We start from the raw sequence: 17,407 nt of genomic DNA on the forward strand, positions 1-17,407 counted from the left end.
TTGGTTATGCAAAGAAGTCCTCAAAGCTTCTTGGAGCCACATCCAGCACTTAGCGTTATAAGATCACATCCTGAAGAACAATTACTAAACCTGTTGTAAATTTCTTCACCTGCCCCCTCTGTTTAAGTACTAGTTTGTAGGGAGAGCTCTGTAATTTTTTCCATTCTAGCATTTATTGAAGTTGTTTTAGGCAAATATGTTCTCCTTAACTAGTTCTTTGTTGGGACAATCAAGTAATTGAGAAAGTGCGCCATAAGATGGGTTTTATATAAGAACTTGTATATAAGGTAACCTCCTCTTTTCTGAGGAATAATATTTGGGAAAAATTTTTCCTTATATTCAGTCACTTGTGGTACTTGACTGGAGAGTTTTTTATTTTCCTTGGTTTAACTTGGTTTCATGAAACACAGCAAGAGTAAAGTTTGAAGAAGGAAAAACGTAAGAAAAAAAGATTCTTTCACTTTTCCAATATCAGGTCTGATAGTTTATTTTATGCCTGTATAACACCAGTGAGACTTCACAAGAGACATTTCTTTCAGATTTCAGTATTAGAAAAAGTTAGTGTCTTTTGCTTTCAGTGGTAGAATGCTCAGTTACAACTTTATTGCACATTGTTTCATTTCATTTTTATTTTTATTTCCCTTATCCCTGCACTATTGTTCTACCTCTGTCTTTGAATTTTTCATCTTAAAACAGATAATATTCTAATGTAGTATATGTGCTTATGTAAGCAACCTCAAATCTTTTTAGAAATGAAGGGAGGGTATAAATACATAAAGAAACCAATAAGACTACATATGAGTATGTGTACTCAAGTAGGGTCTCATTTCACTAATACTAATTTTTATAGTTGGAACCCTTAGTAGTAAATGCTTCCTTAACAATGACTTAAACGCAACAGTTACTTAAACACATGATTTGTTTTTAATTCACAGGAACTTAAACAAAATCTTAATTGTTGAATTTTGCGGATTAATAATAGCTAGCATTTATTGTGTATGTACTATGTTTTGGGCAGTATGCAGGGTGCTTTCCATGTATCATCTTATTTAACTTTCATGCAACAACCTTTTGAAGTAAGAGCACGAGGAAAATCAGGTACAGAGAACTTAGATAAATTTGTTGAGATCAGAGGTTAGAGCCAAGGTTTGGTTCTAGGTGGTCTGATTCCAGAGCTACTGGTCCTACCCATTAAACAGAATTGTAGTAGTCCCCAAACTTGTCTTCAAAAAATACTAGCATCCATGGCCTGGGACCTGCAATTTTTAAAAGATCCCCAGGTGGTTTTAATGTGCAGACAAGTTTGGAAATCATTGTAACACTGCTTTTCTTGGTACATTAGCTAACAATGGCCCCTTGAGAGCTACTCCGTCCTACTAATTGGTGAGAAAACATAAAAAATGTGTTTCTAAAACAATTAGTGAAAACTCTACCTGTGGGAGAAATTATAGTATGAAAGGGCAGTAGTAAAGAGCATTATTCATTCATATTATCTGTATTTGTAGAGGTTTTTTTTTTTCTTCTTTATTGATTTTAGAGAGAGAGGAAGGGAGAAGGAGACAGAGAGAAACATTGACGAGAAAGAACATCAATTGGCCGCCTCCTGCATGCTACTCACTGGGGATCGGGCCCACAACCTGGGCATGTGCCCTGACTGGGAATCGAACTGGCGACCTCTTGGTGCATGGGTCAACACTCTACCACTGAGCCACACCAGCCAGGCTTGTAGAAGTTTTTAAAAGATTGATTCAGTATTATACTGACTCTCTGACCTGTGTATATAAAGATGGAAGCCACGTGTGGTAACAATACAGGAAAAATCCACAGTGCTGCGTCTTTCATGGATGGCAGCAAGACTGGATACCAAGGGGTGTTTTCATAGATAACATTCCCTTTTTCCTTAGGTCTGAGTCAGTTTAGTCTTAAAAAGTAGAGTAATTGAGCCCTAGCTGGTTTTGCTCAGCGGTTAGAGCGTCAGCCCGCAGATGAGTCGCAGCTTCGATTTTGGTCAGGGGCAGTACCTCAGTTGTGGTTCACCCCAGCCCTGGGCGGGAGGCAACCATTCGATGTGTCCCTCTCATGTCGATGTTTCTCTCTCTTTCCCTCTCCCTCCCTCCCTCTCACTCTATCAAAAGATAAATAGAAAAATATCATCTGGTGAGGATTAAAAAAAAAAAGTGGAGTGATAGAAAATATCTGAATTCAAAACTTCCATTTACTTCTTTTATTTTTCCAATCATCCTTTATCCCTCTATACCCTCTTCCACCTGCCCTGGAATCACCACACTGTTGTCCATGCCCATGAGCGCGCTCTCTCTCTCTCTCTCTCTTTTATTTTGGCTCAATCCCCAGCCCCCCCCCCCCCAACAAGGCTCCCCTCCCACCGGAGCTGTCTGCCTTCTCTCTTTCTATGAGTCTGTCTCTGTTTTACTTGATAGTTCACTTTGTTCATTATATTCCACATATGAGTGAGATCATATGGTACTTGTCTGTCTCTGACCGGCTTGTTTCACTTAGCATAATGCTCTGAAGGTCCATCCATGCTGTCACACACACACACACACACACACACACACACACACACACACACACCTGTGGTACATTTACACAATGAAATGCTACTTTGCTGTAAAAGGAAAGAAAATTTTATCCATTTACTTCTTTTTAGAATTCATAGCTTATCTCTTACGGGGCTATAAACTCCTTGAGAGGAGAGGCCACATCCAACTCATTTTTATTCTCTCAACACTTGACACCATATTGCACATAGTAGAAACCCAATCTACTGTGTTTTCTACATGCTCTATGAAGCCACTGATTCACGGAAGCTGTAACTAATAATTCCAACTACCATTCGTCTGCTATCTGCATCTACTATATGTGAGGCGCTTTACACATATGCCACAGATCTTCACACAGACCTACCCAGGGTCCTCCTATCTGAGAAGGGGAAACTGAGTCTCGGAGAAATTAAGTAAGTTGCCCAAGTTTGTACAGCTAGCTGAGTAAAGAACAAAACTAGGGTTTGAACTATGTCCGTTTGATGCCAAAGTGCACCCACTTTCCTTTACCAAAACACTGCAGACGGTACAAAATGTTATTTCAGAACTCTCAGATCGGATTAAAAGCTCCCGGTGGAAACTATCTGGAACAATCTGTCATTATGAGGCCTGTTAGGATAAGCATTTGCACAGGTTGGTCTGTATGATTTCATACATTTTCCTACATTAAAAAACAAAACAAAACCCTCCTAGCCCTGGTCGGTTTGACTCAGTGGTAGAGCACTGGCCCGTGGACCAATGAGTCCTGGGTTCGATTCCAGCCAAGGGCACGTACCTCAGTTGCGGTTGGTTCCCCAGCCTTGATCGGGGTCATGCGGGAGGCAACCAGTCAGTGTGTCTCTCTCACGTCAGTGTTTCTCACTCTCTCCCTGTTTCTCCCTCTCTCTCTACCTTAAGATAAATAGAAAAAACAAAAAACATCAAAAAACAAGAAAACAAAAAACTTCTAAACATGATTTTTAATTTGCTTAAACATTTATTCTTTTGGGGACATTTCACATGTATTCAGTTTTCCACTGCTAAAGATATCCAATGAACATTTTTGTGCATAAATCTGTCCACACTTGGTATTATTGCTTTAGGGTACATTTCTAGAAGTAGAATTAGATGATGGAATATGAGCATTGTTGACTTATTCTGCCAAGTAATTTTTTATGAAGTGTAGTAATTTAAATTTTTACCTGCAGTACACAGGAATATCACCTCATCTTTTTTTTTTTTTAAACTTAAAAAAAAATTTTATTTATTTATTTTTGTTACAGATGTTTCTTTTTTTTCCCCCATTGACACCCTCCTCCCCCTCCCTCCCGGCCCTGTCCCCAGCTTTGTTGTCCACGTCCATTGGTTATGCACACATGCATATAAGTTCTGTGGTTCATCTCCCCTACCCCCTCTTCTGGGGATTGTCAGTCTGTACCCTACTTCCACATCTCTAGGACTACCCTGTTCTTCAGACTGTTATGTTCATTATATTCCACAAATAAGTACTCACTTCATCTTATCCTTCCAGCATCATTATCCTTTGCAAAAAATTTTGTTAATTTGATAGTTAAAAACATACCTCATTTTTTTTTCAATTTTTTTTGGGGGGTGGGGTGCGGGTACATGCCCCTAGTGGGAACCGGGACTCTGGTCCGCAGGCCGACGCTCAACCGCTGAGCCAAACTGGCCAGGGCGTCATACCTCATATTTTATTTGCTTTGTTTTGATTACAAACAAGTTTGAACTTTCTTATGTTTATTAGTCCACTTTATGTCTTCATATATAAATTCAATTGTCTCCTTTGTCCATTTAACTTTTAACATCTACCTTAGTGTTTTTCTTATTCATCTATACTTTTATACTTTTCAAATATTAAGACTGTTAATCCTTATCATATTTGTTGCCAAATATTTCTCCAAATTTTTATTTCCTCTTCAAGTTTTAATTGTTGACATATAGACGTTTTAAGTTTTAAATATTTTAATCTATATTTTCCCTCTGTGTTTTGTCACCTTTAACTCAGATTAAAATCCAGTGATTAAGTAGATATTCTTTTATTTTTGCTCTAATTCAATTTTAAAAGTTTTAACTCCTCAGTTGTGGTTTATTAACTGCTGAGATTTGTTTTGGTACATGATATGTCATATTTAATTTGGCCATTCCCCTAAACAGTATTTTTTCCTAGCTTTTTTACTGATTTGTGATGTTAGCTTTATATCATTGATTCTTATTGAATCTCATTTTTGCTTTTACTTTTCTCTTTTGCAGCTCCTGTTCCCCGTGAGTTAGCAAGGAAATGGTAAGACATTTACAGTACTGTTCTTCAGACTTGAGCCAGTGGGCTACCTAGCTGGATGGGGCAAACTCAGGCCATTTGAAGTGGAAGTTAGCGAGGAGGGGGGGGGGGTGTTGAGAGAATTCCTGTGTTTTCCCTCGGTCATAAAGCCCCTTTCTGATGACAAATCCTGCTGGAAAAGGAAAGTAGAGAAAGTGAGTAAGAAGTGAGAATGGGGAAGAATATTGAAACGTAGGAGAACTCTCCTTCTATTCAGTGTTTTTTTACTTGTTTGCTATACACTAGGTGTTACATACTAGGTCTGAACCTTCAAGGGACCTGGGATTCTGCACTGACAATCTCATGTCACAGATTTTGTGAAGCTCTAGGTCAATGTATTCCACTCCACTTAACCTCTAATTCAAGTACAATAATTAGGGAAATTTCAAGAAAATGTCCTCTATTAAAAAAAAAAGTGTGTGTGTGTGTGTGTGTGTGTGTGTGTGTACAACATACAAAATAAATGCTTTTTGAAAACAGATGTTTATTCTTGGTTTGGCTAAGATATACTTTGAGGAGGTATCAGGATAGATTCATTAAAGAAAAATACCAAGGGTTCATATCAGTGGTTCATTTAGATGAGAAATAAATTACACCAGATTTTATTTTTATCTACTCTTTTACTAAGTGGGTTAAACATTCATATTTATTATTATTTAGACTTACTTTGTATTTTCTATGTATTCTGCTTTCTAGTTGTTTTTTCTCACCTCTTGTAGGCAGTAAATACTGCTACTTAATTTGTATGTAGTGCTTTGCAGTTAAAATTTTTTTCTCTCACAAGAATCCTGAGAACTAGATAGTGCAGATATAATTAACTAGATTTTACTGAGAGAAAATGAAATTCAGAGTAATTATGTCCCTTGGACAAGGTTGTATGGTGGCTGAGTAGGAAAGCTGGTGGGACTAACATTTACTGAGTGTTACTGAGTGTCCACTTAAAATACCACATTGCCCGCCCAACCAGTATGGCTCAGTGGTTGAGCGTCGACCCATGCACCAAGAGGTTGCTGGTTCGATTCCTGGTCAGGGCACATGCCCAGGTTGTGGGCCTGATCCCCAGTGGGGGGCATGCTGGAGGCATCCAATTGATGTTTTCCCTCATTGATGTTTCTCTCTCTTTTTCCCCCTCCCTTCTTCTTTCTCTAAAAGTCAATAAAGGAAAACAAAAAACAAAAAAAACCCCACATTGTTGAACTAAATGTATGCCAAGTGGCTAAATGGACAGCAAAACAGTTTACCTAGTAATTGTTTAAGCTTTAAAAAAAAGACTGTTTAGAGAGTGATTTTTTAAAATGTTTTTGTTGTTATTATTTTGATTATGATTATTATACTGCTTCTTGCTTTTGTTTGGTTGGTTAATTTGGTTTGATTCGATGAGGAAATTGTGCTATCTCCATTATTCATCTCTGTCTCCATTCTTTACAAAGTGTTTGTTAAAGAAGTGTGCTGTGCCCACTGTTATGACAGAAAATATTTTCTGACTATATGCAAAATAGTTCAATGTAAAAGAGCATTTTGAATAAAAGAAAGAACTATCTGAATTACCCCATCAATTCAGACCTGAAATCTTTTCCATAATTGCTGCTATGTAAACATATATTTATTACTCTGAACCCAAGGTAAAGATTTCAAAAACTTTTTTAGCTATTGGGAAACTATAGGAGACTAATAACCAATGAAAACATGGGACAATAATGTAATCCTCATTTTTTAAGAATCTGCCCTTCAACAGTTAAAATCGTTCAACCACAGTCTTTTGTTTCTGCACAGGATCATGCCTAGACATTGCAAGGTAATGCAATACTTCAGAGACAAGGGAAGCCAGAGTTGAGATGAAGAGATGTAGGCTGGAGATGTAGCTATGGCAACATAATGCACAATAAGTAAACGCAAAGGAGAGGTGTTAGATCTCCACACAGAATTAGCAAATGTTAATGAGATTATTTCCAAGTGAAATAACAACCCAATATAAGTATCTATAGGAGTAACCAGGAAACTTTCAATGGTCTTATATAAAATGATACACTGAAAAACATTTAGCTGGTGAAGAAAGGGTTGCAAGGGAAATCTTGGCTTGGAGGTTATGAAGGAAGTCAGAGTCTAACTTGCTTAAAAAGATTAATATATAATAAGATGTTTTGTCTGCAACTGTGAGTTTCTTTCTCCTATACCTAGCCACCTCCTTGGAAAGTGGGCTCAGGCTCTCTCAGCAGGGCTCATGGGGTAGCTGAATGGTGAAGTCATTCTTCTATTGAATAAGGATGTAGATTCCCCCACCGCCCTTCCTTGTCTCTAGATATTAACACACATGGCTTGGGGATTGCATTGTATCAGTTACATAGCAGATCTCCAAGTGTTTCGCCACCAGAAAATCTTTTGGTTATCTCTATTCACTACCTCAATCTCATGTTTTGAAATATGTTTTTGTTTCTAAAACAAACTACATTGATTACCTTTTTTAAAATTAAGGACAAGTGTAAGTATTAATCAGAGTCTCCTGTCCGCATGAAGTAACATATGGAGATGATACACCTCAGAAACACATTTGGTGTTTTGGGTGGTTTCTACAGCCTGACTGTGGGTGGAGTAGAATTCCATGGGACTTTTTGAAATGCTCTAAAGGCATGGACTCCCATTATTATCTTCATAGATCCCAAAAGGATTTGGGGATTTCAGTCTGGGAGCTTGAATTAAGCAAGAGTCCTGAGGGACAAAATGCAGATAGGTTAGTTGCAATTGGAAAAGGGGGAGTCAGTAGAGTCCAGAGTCTGTGGGGGGAAAAGTGTGGAGGTGGAGTACATTCTTACTACCTTCAAACCTGTTTTTGATCTAGCAACCTTCTCAAGCACTAAAACAAACAGTCTTAAATGTATATCACTTTATCTGGTTTACTGATAGTTCCATGATTTCCCATATAAGGCACTTAAGTTTATATTTTAAACAAATACCAATTAAACTCAATTAGCATGTACTGAACATTTACTACATACAAGCTATCATACTAGGTGCTACAGGTAAGAACGGAAAAAGGAATGGACATTACCAAGTACCCACTCCATAGTTAGAATGTGCTAGGCACACTGCCCTTTGAGATGGATACAGTTATTTTCATTTATAGATGAAGTTAACCACATTGGCCTCCTCTTATTTTTCAAACATATAGGCATGCTTCTTGCCCTAGGGCCTTTGCACTTGCTATTACTGTTGGAATGGGGTGATCTTTTCCTGGAAACTTTGTATATCTAGTCATTATTGAAATAGAACCTAATCAATAATACCTTCTTTGATTACCCTATTTAAAATTGCAACTCTCTACAAACTGACAACCTCAGAAGAGGGGGCAGGAGAGGGACGTGATAAACCACAGAACTTACATGCATGTATGCGTAACCATGGACATAGACAACAATGCTGGGGATGGGTGGAGGTAGGTATCAGGAGGAGGGTGTCAATGGGGGAAAAAGGAGAAACATCTGTAACAAAATGAAATAAAAAATAAAAAAGTAAAATTGCAACCTTCTCCCCACCACATATTCCTTATCCCCTTTACTAGCTTTTTTTTTTTTATAGCTCTTATTGCCATCTAATATATTTTGTATTTATTGTCTTTCTGTTCAGATATGAGAGCAAGAATTTTTTTTTTACATTAGTCACCAAGGTACCCTCAGCCCTAGAACCCTACTTTGTACATAGTAAGTGCTCAGTGAATGTTTATTGAATGAATGAATTAAAGCTCATAAAACTAAATAACTTTCCCAGGGATAAGAAATAAGGTGAAAATAATTGTTGGACCAAGTGTTCCTTGTCCCCAAGATTAATTGCAACTATCACCACAGTGGACTCAGGAGAAATGTCCCCCTGTTAATACTGATGCCCTGTTGTGTGCATGGAATCCTTACTTGCATTATTCTCCTTGCACAGCTAAGGCAAAGTGTTAAGGGGCAAATAAGTTGTTACTAAAGGCTGAGAGACAATAAAAGTGAAATAAAAAGAGTAACATGGATTGGAACCAAAAAAGACCTCGAACAGCCACAGCAGTCTTGAAAAAGAAGAACAAAGTTGGAGGGATCACATTACCAGATTTCAGGTTATACTACAAAGCCACTATAATCAAAACAGCCTGGAACTGGCACAAGACCAGGCAAGGCATATAGACCAGTGGAACAGAACAGAGAACCCAGAAATGGACCCAAGGCAATATGCTCAATTAATATTTGACAAAGGTGGCAAGAGCATACAGTGGAGTAAGGACAGCCTCTTTAATAAATGGTGTTGGGAAAATTGGACAGCTACATGCAGAAAAATGAAACTAGACCATCAACTTACACCCTGCACAAGAATAAACTCAAAATGGATAAAAGACTTAAATGTGACTCATGAATCCATAAAAATCCTAGAAGAAACTATAGGCAACAAAATTTCAGACATCACATGCAGCAGAATTTTCACTGATACATCACCTAAGGCAACAGAAACAAAGGAGAAAATGAACACATGGGACTACATCAAACTCAAAAGCTTCTGCACAGGGAAAGATACAATCATCAAAACGGAAAGGCTACCCACTGTATGGGAGAGCATAATTGCCAATGATATATCAGATAAGGAGTTAATTTCCAATATACATACAATGCTCATACAACTCAACAAAAGGAAGACAAAGAACCCTATTATAAGATGGGCAGAGGACCTAAATAGACACCTCTTCAAACAGGACATACAAATGGCTAAGAGACATATGAAGAAATGCTCAACATCACTAATCATCAGAGAGATGCAAATTAAAACAACAATGAGGTATCACCTCACACCTGTCAGAATGGCCGCCATCAACAAATCATCAAACAACAAGTGTTGGCGAGGGTGTGGAGAAAAGGGGACTCTAGTACACTGTTGGTGGGAATGCAGACTTGTGCAGCCACTATGGAAAACACTATGGTGTTACTTCAAAAAAATTAAAAATTGAACTGCCATTTGACCCAGTGATCCCACTTCTAGGAATATACCTTAAGAAGCCTGATACATATGTACCCCCATGTTTGTAGAAGCACTGTTTATAATAGCTAAGATCTGGAAACAGCCCAAGTGTCCATCAGTAGACGAATGGATAAAACAGCAGTGGTACATATACACAATGCAGTACTACGCAGCTGTAAGAAAGAAAGATCTCTTATCCTTTGAGACGACATGGAGGGACCTGGAAAGTATTATCCTAAGCGAAACAAGCCAAGCAGGGAAAGACAAATATCACATGATCTCACTTATCTGTGGAATATAATGAACATAACAGTCTGAGGAATGGGGTAGTTTCAGAGACATGGAAGTGGGGTACAGACTGACAATCCCCAGAAGAGGGGGCGGTGGGGAGAGATAAACCACAGATCTTATATGCATGTATGCATGAAAAATGGACATGGACAACAAAGCTGGGGACAGGGCAGGGAGGAAGTGGGAGGGGGAATCAGTGGGGGGGAAAGGAGAAACATCTGTACCAAAAATTAATTAATTAATAAAAAAAATTAAAAAAAGAGAGTAACATGGAAATAGATAATGTGATTGAAGAATTTTAGCTTGATTTTCAGGGTGGATGTCCCAGTTTTGTGAATATGCAATCATGGGGGTTCCTATCAAGCCCCCTTTGCCTCCTCCCACTTTCTGAAAGGAGCTTCATGATGCATCAATAACCACTTGGTTGAGAGGCCATGTGCACGTGCTGTGTCAGGCCTGAATCTTACCTGACACCAGGACCAGGGCTTATTCTAACATAGAGTTTAGACCCTATGAAAGTGCTAAGGCAAGTGTTACAAAGAACACTTCTTGGTCACCCCCCCTTTTTTGTATATAGAAGCACTTTCTTTGGTAATTCTCCTGGCCTCTGGCCTTATCCCTTAGTTAGATTCCCCAAGGGGTGGGAGTGATATCTGTTTGATGGAGTTGGAAAAGAGAACTGGCCCCTTCTGGGTCCTCTCTGTTTGGGATCTACCTATCTACAGTGAACGATCTTTGCAGTCCGCTCTCTGTCATGTAACAAACTTAGCCCCTACAGCAGGAGACTTTGCAGCTCTGGGGACGAGTTCAATTCAAAGATGTCAGGGATCCTCTGTTCTCTTCAATGTAGTTTTGTCAATACTACAGAAAGCACGTTTATTCTATTCGTCTGACTCATGTACCTGTTTTTCAGTTAGTTCCTAATTGTGGGCATAAAAGGGTTGTTATATATTGGACCCTTTAAACTATAGGGTTTAAATAATAAATAATTAGAATAAATAATTATTCTGATTAATAATTAGAATACATTACTATTCTAATGAATAATTATTCATAAATAATTAGAATATGAACTGCAGTAACATAGGTGATATATTAGTCTGCATAGGATAGGCAGTGTCAATGACAATGCAGTAAGAGTCTATTTCTCCCACACATCACAATCCAGTGTGAGTTGGCTGGCTCTCCTGTCTTGTAGATATGCCATCTTGCAACAGGGAAAGAGAGAAACGGAGGAGGCACACTAGTTCTTAAGTGCATTGTCCTGAAAAGGCTACTTCTGCTGAAGTTAGACACAGCTAGGCACATGACTCCAAGCTGTTGCAAGGGAGGCTGGGAAATGTACAGTGACACATGGATGCTTAGGGAAATTAAACGGTCTCTTCTATAGGTGGATTCAGAACAATCAGGGAAGGTCCAAGGGAGTAGAGTAGGGCAGAAAAGGGGGTGAGTGGTACCAAAAGTATATTTTGCCTATTTCATAGTTTTTCCAAAGTCAGCCATTCAGTCTGAAATTTATCTGAACAATCTCTTTAGAATTCAGTATCATCAAAACATTTACAAATTACCTTAATATATGACATGAAGGTTTGTTCCATTAATAAGTGTGCATTTTACCTGGGGTCTTCTCGAGACAATATGCTCTTGGTTTTATTCCATATTTATTGTCTTTATTTTATTATGTGCTACATTATTAATAATTTTAGAAGGGAGAATTTTGGGTCCACAATATTTTTGAATACTTTGAGCTCTTTAGCATTCTTCAAATTATGTCAAATAGGATATTGGGGTTTTGTCCCCCTTCAGATGGGATTTGTTTGAGTAGAAGTCATCTAATGTAACCATATTTATTAAGTATTCTCTTTGAATTAATCAGCTGGTGTTTGTTAGCTTTTTTTCTAGGAAGAGGATGAAAGCTCTTTCTAAGCCTAAAAAACAATGGAGAGCCCCAGATAGGTAAGGAAATATTATATAGTTTTGTTTGTGATAACGTGTTTCTTTTTTTCCGATTTTTAATCTTTTTTTTTTTTTTTACAGATGTTTCTCCTTTTTTCACCCCTAGACACCCTCCTCCCCATCCTCCCCCAGCATTGTTGTCTATGTACATTGGTTTTGCATACATGCATATAAGTTATTTGGTTTATCTCATCCATCTCCCCTGCCCTCCTACTCTGAGGTTTGTTAGTCTGAACCATACTTCTTTCTATGTTTCTGGGTCTATTTTGTTCATCAGCCCACCTTGTTCATTATATTCCACAAATAAGTGAAATCATGTGGTATTTGTCTTTCTCTGCTTGGCTTATTTCGCTTAGCATGATACTCTCGAGGTCCCTCAATGTTGTCTCAAAGGATAAGAGATCTTTCTTTTTTATAGCTGCATAATGTTCCATTGTGTATAGGTACCACAGCTTTTTTACCCACTCATCTATTGATGAACACTTGGGCTGTTTTCAGATCTTGGTGACTGTAAACAGTGCTGCTACAAACATAGGGATACATATATTCTTTCTGATTGGTGTTTCAGGCTTCTTAGGATGTATTCCTAGAAGTGGGATCACTGGGTCAAATGGCAATTCAATTTTCAATTTTTTGAGGAAACACCATACTGTTTTCCATAGCGGCTGCACCAGTCTGCATTCCCCCCAGCAGTGTACTAGAGTCCCATTTTCTCCACACCCTTGCCAACACTTGTTTGATGATTTGTTGATGGCGGCCATTCTGACAGGTGTGAAGTGATACCTCATAGTTGTTTAAATTTGCATCTCTCTGATGATTAGTGATGTTGAACATTTCTTCATATGTCTCTTGGCCATTTGTATGTCCTTTTTGGAGAGGTGTCTATTTAGGTCCTCTGCCCATTTTTAAATTGGGTTCTTTGTCTTCCTTTAGGTGAGTTTTATGAGCACTCTATATATTTTGGAAATTAACCCCTTCTCTGATGTATCATTGGCACTTATGTAGTTTATATGTTGTTGGGAAAAAGTCACTGAATAATGTTTTAATGATAGGGTATGATGATATAATGTAAAGAAAAATGATTCTTCAGCAGTATACAAGAAGTAAAACCATGTCTGCTATCAGGAAACCCCCTCAAACTGTCTATGAAATGGCAGTCTAGTGGAATAAACCACATGAGTGGACACTGTTGGTGGTTATAGTGATTTGTTAATGTGCCACTGTTTGTGCCTCAAGGCAAATGACATTCACTTTGTAACCTAGCAGGCCTCCTTTCAAGGCTGCAGTCAAGTTCAGGGGCTTCTGGACCATTTTGAACATGCAAAGAAGTGTTTAAGACTGTAATGGGATAAAATTAAAAGCAAATATTTTAAAATGTGTGGGATATAGCTCCCCTTCCTTAACATCTGAATTTGTGTCATTAATAATGAGTACATGTTTATTCTCTAACTGCTGAAAAGAATGGATGACTTTCCTGTCTTCCCAGGAAATTAAACCTCTCCGTGGGTTGCCTTTCCATTTTGATGGTTGTTTCTTTTGCTGTGTAGAAGCTTTTTAGTTTGATATAGTCCCATGTGTTCATTTTTTCCTTTGTTTCTGTTGCCTTAGGTGATGTGTCAGTGGAAATTCTGCTACATCTGAATTTTTTTTTTTATCCTCATCTGAGGACATTTTTCCAGTTTTTGTTCAGATAGAGTGGGAGGGAGAGAGAGAGACAGAAACATCGATGTGAAAGGGACACACTGAGTGGCTGCCTCCTGCACAACCCAACCAAGGCCGGGGACAAACTGCAATCATGGCATGTGCCCTTAGCGGGAACCGAACTTGGGTCTCTCTGGACCACAGGCCAATGCTCTAACTGCTGAGCCAAACCAGCCAGGGCATGATGTTGGAAATTTTGTTGCCTACATGTTCTTCTAGGATTTTTATGGATTCACAAATCACATTTAAACCTTTTATTTACTTTGAGTTTTTTCTTGTGTATGGTGTAAGTTGATGGTCTAGTTTTGTTTTTTTTGCATGTAGCTGTCCAATTTTTCCAAGACCATTTATTAAAGAGGCTGTCTTTACTCCATTGTATGATCTTGTCAACTCTGTCAAATATTAATTGAGCATAATGTCTTTGGTCAATTTCCGGGTTCTGTGTTCTGTTCCATTCATCTATACGCCTGTTCTTGTGCCAGCACCAGGCTGTTTTGATTACGGTGGCTTCATAGTATAACCTGATATCTGATACAGTTGACCCTTGTTTATCGTGTTAAATCAGTTCCAGACTCTATTACGATAAATGAATTTCCACGAAGTAGGATTCTTTATTTATATACACTTGTCCCTTTCCACTTTGTGCTTTGACGGTTGCAGATTCACTCTGTCCAGTTTTTCAAATAGTAAACTGCGATAGAGTGAAGCCGCGAACCTCGAAGGGCAAAGTGGCCAGGGAGGACTGTACGTATTGTGATTCCACCTGCTTTGTCCTTGTTTTTCAAGATCGCTGTGGCTATTCAGGGTCTTTTTGGTTCACTATGAACTTTTGAAGCATTTGTTCAAGTTCTGTGAAATATGTTGTTGGTATTTTGATGGGATTGCATTGAATCTATAGATTGCTTTGGGTAGTATGGACATTTTAATGTTCATTCTTCCAATCTATGAACAAGGTATGTGCTTCCACTTTTTTTCATATCTTCCTATTTCAGCATCTATTGATATCTTCAATGTCCTGTAGTTTTCTGTAAATAGGTCCTTTACTTCTTTGGTTAAATTTATTTCTAGGTATCTTAATTTTTTTGCTGCAGTGGTAAATGGGATTTTTTTAGTTTCTCTTTCTGTGGGTTCATTATTGGTATATAAGATGCTGTCGATTTCTTGATGTTAATTTGTATCCTGCTACCTTGCCAAATTTGTTTATTAGCTTTAGTAGATTTTTGATGGAGTCTTTAGGGTTTTCTAGGTATAATATCATGTCATCTGTGAATAATGACAGCTTCACTTCCTCCTTTCCAATTTGGATCCCTTTCATTTTTTCTTCATGTCTGATTGCTGTGGCTAAGACTTCCAGTACTATGTTAAATAAGAGTGGTTAAAGTGGACATCCCTGTCTTGTTCCTGTTCTTAAGGGAAATGCTTTTAGTTTTTGCCCATTGAGTATGATGTTGGCTGTAGGTTTTTCATATATGGCCTTTATAATGTCGAGATATGATCCCATTATTCCCACATTGCTGAGAGTTTTCATCAGAAATGTGTGCTGGATTTTGTCTAATGTTTTTCAGAATCTATTGATAAAATCACATGGTTTTTATCTTTCATTTTTTTATGTGGTGTATCATATTTATTGATTTGCAAATATTATACCAGCCTTGCATCCCTGGGATGAATCCCAATTGGTCATGGTGAATAATTTTTTAATGTATTGCTGGATCTGATTTGCTAGTATTTTGTTCAGGATTTTGGCATCTATGTTCATCAGGAATATTGGCATGTAGTTTTCTTTCTTTGTAGTGACTTTATCTGATTTTGGAATTAGAATTATGCTGGCCTCATAAAACGAGTTTGGAAGTCTTCCTTCTTGACTTTTTTGGAATAGTTTGAGGAGACTGGGTGTTAGTTCTTTTTTGAATGTTCGATAAAACTCCCTCATGAAGCTGTCTGGGCTGGGCTTTTGTTTGCTGGAAGAGTATTGATTACATCTTCAATTTCGTCTGTTGTTATTGGTCTGTTCAAGTTTTCTCTCTCTTCCCGGTTCAGTTTTGGGAGACTCTGTGTTTCTAAAAATTTGTCCATTTTGCTTAGATTGTCCCATTTGTATAATTGTTCATACTATTTGTTAACGATCCTTTTTATTTCTGTGGTGTCAGTTGTTACTTCTCCTCTTTCATTTCTGATTTTGTGTATTTGGGTTCTCTCTCTTTGTTTCTCGGTGAGTCTGGCGAAGGGTCCATCAATCTTGTTTATCTTTTCAAAGAACCAGTTTTTTGTTTTATTGATCTTTTGAATTGTTTTTTTTTTTTTGGTCTCTATGTTGTTTATTTCTGCTCTGATCTTTACTATTTCTTTCCTTCTACTTGCTCTGGGGTTTTCTTTTTGTTTGCTTTCTCGTTCTTTAAGTTGTGAAGTTAGTTAGAAATTTTTCTTATTTCTTGAGGTAGGCCTGTAGTGCTATGAACTTTTCTCTCAGGACTGCTTTCGCTGAATCCATAGATAATTGTGTTATTGTGTGATCATTTTCATTGGTTTCCAGAAATGTTTTATTTATTTTTTAAATCCGCACCCAAGGATATTTCAGGTAGAGTGGGAGGGAGAGAGAGAGAGAAACATTGATTTGAAAGGAACACATCGAGTGGTTGCCACCCGCATGACCCAACCAGGGCCAGGGACAAACTGCAGGCCGACGGTCTAACCGCTGAGCCAAACCGGCCAGGGCTATTTTTTAATTTTTTAAAAAATTTTCTGCTTTCTAACAGAAAACTGCTTTGGGGAAATCAAGACCCTATTCGCCCTATTTGCCGTACTGCTTTGAAGAATCAGCTGACCAGAAGACTTGAGAACCTTGCCCAGCCCAAGGAAGTCTCCCACAGATATGTACCTAACAGGTTAGTATTGTTTGTTATCAGGAGTCTCTAGGAAAATGAATACAGAACCCAGCCCTTTTCTGTAAAAACCGTAAATCATCTTGTAGTCAAAACTTATTGAGGATTAGGGATTCTATAGTTTCTAATCTGATGCTATAGTAAACCTTTTCCAGGGCAAGATCTAATATTTAGCTATTAAAGACATGTATTATATCTTATAATGTTTTGACTTACCAGGATTTCTACATGTTAATAAAGTAAGGGTATTATGCAAGAATATGTACCATATATAACATTGTTGTGTATAAACTTATTTGGGCAAGAAACTTTATGAGTTTTGTACACCACCCATGGGTTTGATTACCATGAGTTAATTAAGACATCTAAAGGCAAGAGTGTTGTTAAGGCTGTTGATTTTGTAAATTTGCTTTTAGCACATGTTTGTGAAATGACTAGGCTTTTTGCTGGTGGGCTCTTTAAGGAAATACTGTGGGGGAGGGGTGCAGGCAGTGAGGCAGATTAAAGTAAAAAAAAAAAGTGAAGACTATTATTTGTCTAAAATTTGGCTTTCAGAATAATTGATGTAGCTATTTCTATATCTTTTTCAGTTTGCAACTTCAGTCAAAGTCAGCACTTTTTCTGGTAGGAGCAAGATACAAAGTTGGTCAAAGTCTCTGTTGTAACAACCTGATTCTGCCATTATAGTGGCATGTGAACAGAGCATGTCTGTGTTCCAA

At 37.9% G+C, this 17,407-nt stretch overlaps 1 protein-coding gene across 1 annotated transcript in view; it reads left to right on the top strand.

The window, feature by feature from the left end:
• The window catches only part of THEGL (theg spermatid protein like), a 72,696-nt gene that overhangs the window by 18,062 nt on the left and 37,227 nt on the right, over positions 1–17,407 (top strand). The window contains exons 2-4 of the mRNA XM_036252485.1: positions 4,812–4,842; positions 12,040–12,105; positions 16,563–16,691. Of these exons, the coding sequence (XP_036108378.1) occupies positions 4,812–4,842; positions 12,040–12,105; positions 16,563–16,691 (226 nt within the window). The remainder of the gene's footprint in view (positions 1–4,811; positions 4,843–12,039; positions 12,106–16,562; positions 16,692–17,407) is intronic.

Source organism: Molossus molossus, unplaced genomic scaffold (genome assembly GCF_014108415.1).
Source record: "Molossus molossus isolate mMolMol1 unplaced genomic scaffold, mMolMol1.p scaffold_m16_p_1, whole genome shotgun sequence".
NCBI lineage: Eukaryota > Metazoa > Chordata > Mammalia > Chiroptera > Molossidae > Molossus > Molossus molossus.